Source organism: Ursus americanus, chromosome 23 (genome assembly GCF_024610735.1).
Source record: "Ursus americanus isolate L20-20 chromosome 23, mUrsAme1.1.p, whole genome shotgun sequence".
In the NCBI taxonomy this organism is placed as follows: domain Eukaryota; kingdom Metazoa; phylum Chordata; class Mammalia; order Carnivora; family Ursidae; genus Ursus; species Ursus americanus.
In genome coordinates this window covers 44,891,541-44,897,211 of record NC_142149.1, presented here as the reverse complement: position 1 = coordinate 44,897,211, position 5,671 = coordinate 44,891,541, and the positions used below count along the sequence as shown (strand labels likewise).

The following is a 5,671-nucleotide window of genomic DNA, read 5'->3' as shown; positions in this document are numbered from 1 at the left end:
AGGAAGAAGAGAACAACTTAGATTTGGGTGAGCATCTTAGTAGTCTCTATCACCACTGTATGCCTAACGATGGATCAAAGAAAAAGGAATCAGTAGTCAAGCAGTTAAGGGAGCATTATAAGATTTCATGCAGAAAATGATGGTGGTCAAACTAAAGCACTGAGGCGATAAGTAGAAAAGTACTGGACAAATTATTTTAAATGAAGAATCAGCAGGATCGAATGTAGAGGTGAGGGATTACCTGGTCAAAGTCATGGTGCCAAGTAGGATCCTGTATGTGGAAAACCCATGATAAACATTCACGTAAGTCAAGAACTATAAACTGCAAACTTATTGGTACATAAAATGAACGATATTCCACAATAATCTCAATGGAAGAGATAAAAATAGACAAGATAGGTTCTTCTGCTAAAAGAGCTTGCAATCTACTTAGATTGAATGTTCAGACTATAGGCTTGGCTCAGAAAGGTTGACAGGATGAGTGAACATGGAATTATGTGAAATCAAGCCTACAAATACAGAACTGAGATTCCCCTAAGCAGTAGTTGAAGCCACGATGGAGTTGGATGAGTCACCAAAGGAAATCATTTTAAAAGGTAAGAGAAGTTTGAAGAGAAAAAAACACTATGATTACATATGTTAAAGGGTTTGGAATAGAGATGAAACCTATCAAAGGTGAATGTTTTACTTTAAAATTGGATATGAGGGAGGTAAATTCACTTATCTTCTTTTACTATGACCTAACCCCAGTGGTCTTGTGATTTACAATCTTCTCATGCCAGAGCAGACACTTGTTACCTCCTGGGTCTAGGCTCATTCTCACTTTGGTCAGTGGAAAAAAACCTAAGTGTCCCAGATGCCCCTTATACTGACCATCCTTTGCACTGGAGAGTTTTTTCAAAGACATCAAATTACTGTCCTTTCTTTTTTATGTGTAATAAAATTAGTGTGTAATTTTGGCTTCCCAGTTGTGTTGTAAAGTCTTTCAGAGCAGAGACTATATCATACATAACTAAAAGGATGAATAAACTGTATTTTCACATATTTGTGATTTCCACAAAGCCTAACACAATTTCTAGCATATAGAATATGAATTATATGTTAAATTATTAAACCTTACATATATGGGTGATGATGTGGGCTTGGGTGGATAAGAACCTCTGATTCAAGATTACTCACTTTGTAGACATGAATTGTTAATTAGGCCCACTGACCACAGGGATTTACCCTGCCACATATTGGCTATCTAGGAACTCAGTAAGTCCAGGTATAGATACCACAACCAAGGCAGCCAGATGTGGTGGTTTAGGAAGATCATTATACATTAGAACTTTACTAATAATTCTGGATTCCTCTCCCCTTTCTGCTGAAGGATCCATGAGAGGAGACAACCAGTCTTTTACCTTTGGTTTCATTCTCCTGGGAGTCAGTGGTGAGCAGCAACAGGAAGACTTCTTCTTCGTCCTCTTCCTGTTCATTTACCCCATCACATTGATTGGAAACCTGCTCATCATCTTGGCCATTCACTCTGACATTCGCCTTCACAACCCCATGTACTTTTTCCTTGCCAATCTCTCCTTTGTTGACATCCTCTTCTCCTCTGTAACCATCCCTAAAATGCTGGCCAACCATGTCTTAGGCAGCAAAGCCATCTCCTTTGGAGGATGCCTAACACAGATGTGTTTCATCTTAGCCTTGGGTAACACAGATAGCTATATGCTGGCTGCAATGGCATATGATCGTGCCGTGGCCATCAGCCGACCACTTCATTACACAACAATTATAAGGCCATGGACTTGTGTCCTCCTAGTTGTTGGGTCCTGGGTGGTTGGAAATGCCAACGCCCTCCCCCACACTCTGCTCACAGCTGGTCTGTCTTTCTGTGGCAACAAGGAAGTAGCCAACTTCTACTGTGACATTGCTTCTTTACTCAAACTATCCTGTTCTGACACCTACTTTAATGTGAAGATGATGTACCTAGGGGCTGGTGTTTTCTCTGTGCCATTACTATGCATCATCTTCTCTTATGTCCAGGTCTTTTCCACAGTCTTACGGGTTCCATCCACCAAGGGTGTGCTCAAAGCCTTCTCCACCTGTGGTTCCCACCTCACGGTTGTTTCTCTGTATTATGGCACAGTCATGGGCATGTATTTCCGCCCTCTGTCTAGTTACAGCCTGAAGGATGCAGTGATAACTGTGATGTACATGGCAGTGACCCCAATGTTAAATCCTTTCATCTACAGTCTGAGAAACCGAGACATGAAGGCTGCCCTGGGGAAACTCTTCAGCAAGAGACTCTCCTCATAACCAATGTGAGGTCATATTGGAAAGTCGATTGGAGTCACCAATTAGTATGCACTTGAAAATCCAGCCCCAATGTTCTCCCCTTCCGAGGAGCCACCTTAGTGCTTTCCAGCCACTGAATTCCTCTTCTTAGAAATCTTGTAACAGTTTCATGAGACTTCCTGTTGAGATTGTTGGTATGTACATGTTATTATTTCTTTTATAGCAAAGGAATATTGGGATCATGTCTAAGCTATGCTACTGACTAGCACTTTGCTTCCATACCTAAATAATAAAAATAAGAATGTCTTCCTTGTCTGCCCTAGGGTGTGAGGATCACAGTACTTCATGCTTTGAAAGCTGTTAAGTCCCTATTCAAGTGTCAATTTTCTTGCACTACTACATTTCATATTCTTATTTTGCTTGCAGACTTTGAGGGCAAGACCTGTCTTAACACATCACACTCTTTTTCTCCCAAAGTTGGTCATTAAAGTGCAACCAATAATTATTTGTGGAAGTGGAGTGAAGGAAAGCAATTGACAAAATATAATCTGCTAATAATCAGACATGATCAGATTTGACATTAATTCTCACCCATCACATACCTAATATTTCAGAAACTTACTTTTTAAAAAAAAGAGATTTATTTTAGAGAGAGAGTGTGTGTGTATGTGCGAAGTTGGGAGAGGGGCAGGAGAGGGAGAGAGAATCTCAAGCAGACTCTGTACTGAGTGCATGATCTCACAACCCTGAGATCATGACCTGAACTGAAACCAAGAGTCAGACACTTAACCTACTGAGCACCTGGGCGCCCCTCAGAAAGTTACTTTCAACCCATTTAAGAAAGAAAAATCATTAGTTGCGTATAACGATTTTTCTTTCTTAAATTGGTTGAAAGTAACTTTCTGAGGGGCGCCTGGGTGTCCCCCCATTTTTATTAATTTTTTAAAAAAATTTTAGTAGAGTTGACACACAGTGTTACATAGTTTCAAGTGTGCAACACAGTGACTTTACGAGTTTATACAGAACGCTATGCTCGCCACAAGAGTAGCTACCATCTGCTGCCATACAATGTTACCACAATATCATTGACTATATTCCTTATGCCGTACATTTTATTCCTGTGACTTATTCATTCCATAACAGGAAGCTTCAATTTCTTACTCCCCTTCACCCATTTTGCCCATCCCATTGATATACAAATGGATATGGGGCATGTAATACACACACACACACACACACACACACACACACACACAATATTAGACAGCCATAAAAAAGAATGAGATTGTGCCATTTGCAAAAACATGGATGGACCTAGAGGGTATTATGCTAAGTAAAATAAGTTAGACTAAGAAAGACAAAAACCATATGATTTCACTCATCTGTAGAATCTTTAAAAAAAGGAATAAACAAATATACCCATTACTTTTTCAATAAAAATGATTTAATACAAAGAATTAGATGCATGAATGTATTCTGAAAGTGACTACAGGAAAAAAAAAAGATGGATGCTGGTGTAACCCCAAAGTTATTATACTACAGGAAGAAGTTACTTCCACTAGAACTGAAGAATCTAAATGGAAATGGTGGTGCTACCAGAACCTGGGAGTTCAGAAGAGGGATGACTATATATTTGATGCTCAGTTCTTTGAGAGGAGCTGCCAAACTGCTGCCACTTGGTTCCCACCTGCTGAAGTGACCCCAGCTTTCATTCGCAGCAGATCTGAGACCTCAATAGTACTTCCTCTCTTGGCGGGGGGGTGGGCAGGGGACTGTTGATGTAGTTTTTATTCTATTTCTATCCATAGAAATACTAAGGAATCCCAGACAAGGTTTATATGCATGGTCCTCCTGGCACCCCATTATGTAGTATCAACACAACCTCCTTCTAATCGGGATCAATCACTTCAGCTAGTAGAGAAATCCTTTATTTTATGAAGGGCCCATAGAGACTTGCTATAATTTGGTTAATCTTTTCATAATAGTATAAACTGAAAATATGTAAACCCCAAAATATTATTATAGATAACCTTTTCATAAGGTTGTAAACAACGAAAGAACCAAAAATACACTTTGTGACAATAGACATAGATGTAATAAAAATACATGAAAAACAAAAGCATGAGAACAGTGAGTATAGGATTCAGAATGAGAAGATATTCAAGGGGAAATACTCAAGGGAATGGAATGGGGTAGCAACAGACAGACATTATTACTAAAATCCAATATTCATGTTGGGTGGTGGATCAATGTGTGTTCACAATATTTCCCTTAATGAATTAATAAATAGACAGATGATGGATAGATAGATGTAGATATACGAAGAAGAAGATGATGAAGAAGAAGGAGGAGCAAGGGGGGGGGGAAGGAGAAGGAAAGGGAGGAGAAGGAGGAGAAAAGGAAGAGATCTGCATGAAGCAATGATGGGAGTTTCTCTGTAATCAAGGATTAGAGAGAGAGGGAGTAGTGGAGAGTGGGGAGACCAAGAGTTTAACTGGGCATCCCAAAGCAGTCTAGGAAAAGACAGTGAAGATATAGACAAAGAATCTAGATGCAAAAGTAATGAGGAAATAGAAAAAAATAGAACACTGGGCATCCCAAAGCAGTCTAGGAAGAGACAGTGTCCTCATTACTTTTGCATCTAGATTCTTTGTATCTTCACTGTCTCTTCTTAGACTGCTTCAGGATGCCCAATTAAACTCTTGGTATTAAGGAGGGCACATGTGGTGATGAGCACTGGGTGTTCTATGTAACTAATGAATCATTGAACACTACATCAAAAACTAATGATGTACTATATGTTGGTTAATTGAACACAATAAAAAAACTTTTAAATTATAGAATGTCCCTATTTGTCACCAATTTAAAAAAAAGAAAGAAAAAATAGAATAGAGTAACTTTTATGACAACAAAGGAATGAAATAGTAAAGAAGGGAGTGATTTTTTGTAATTATTCCCACTTGGGGAAGATTTTAAACGGTCCTGTGGGACACTCTTGTGGAAGTATTTAATAAATTGTACAATGAAGATATGAAACATTGCAGCAAAATTAACAGAGCATGAATCAGAGTGGAGTCAATACAAGGAAAGTTTGGAAAGAGATGATGTCATCTAGGAGACTCTCGTAGAACGTCTAAATTTTGAAAAAGGTCTCCATAATGGAGAATAAGGATTCTAGTGGAAGAAGGAAGAAACTTGTACGATCTTGACTGATGTCCCTGCAAATCAGGCTACGTGTCTCTCTCAGTGTGCTGTCAAAGCCCATAGCACAGTGTATGTTCAGTGCATTGTTATTATACTGTTGAGTGGGCACACAGATACTTGTTTTGGAAAAAATGAAACAACAGCCATCACGAGAACAAGGGATGAGAGCTACAAAGGAAGT

The 5,671-nt window shown here is 39.1% G+C and overlaps 1 protein-coding gene across 1 annotated transcript; it reads left to right on the top strand.

Moving 5' to 3' along the window:
- The first annotated feature begins 1,377 nt into the window (after positions 1 to 1,377).
- On the top strand, positions 1,378 to 2,307 carry LOC123777169 (olfactory receptor 1A1-like). Its single transcript, XM_045773652.2, has one exon. It carries the CDS (start codon positions 1,378 to 1,380, stop codon positions 2,305 to 2,307), a length of 930 nt encoding a protein of 309 aa, XP_045629608.1.
- The last annotated feature ends 3,364 nt before the right edge of the window (positions 2,308 to 5,671 follow it).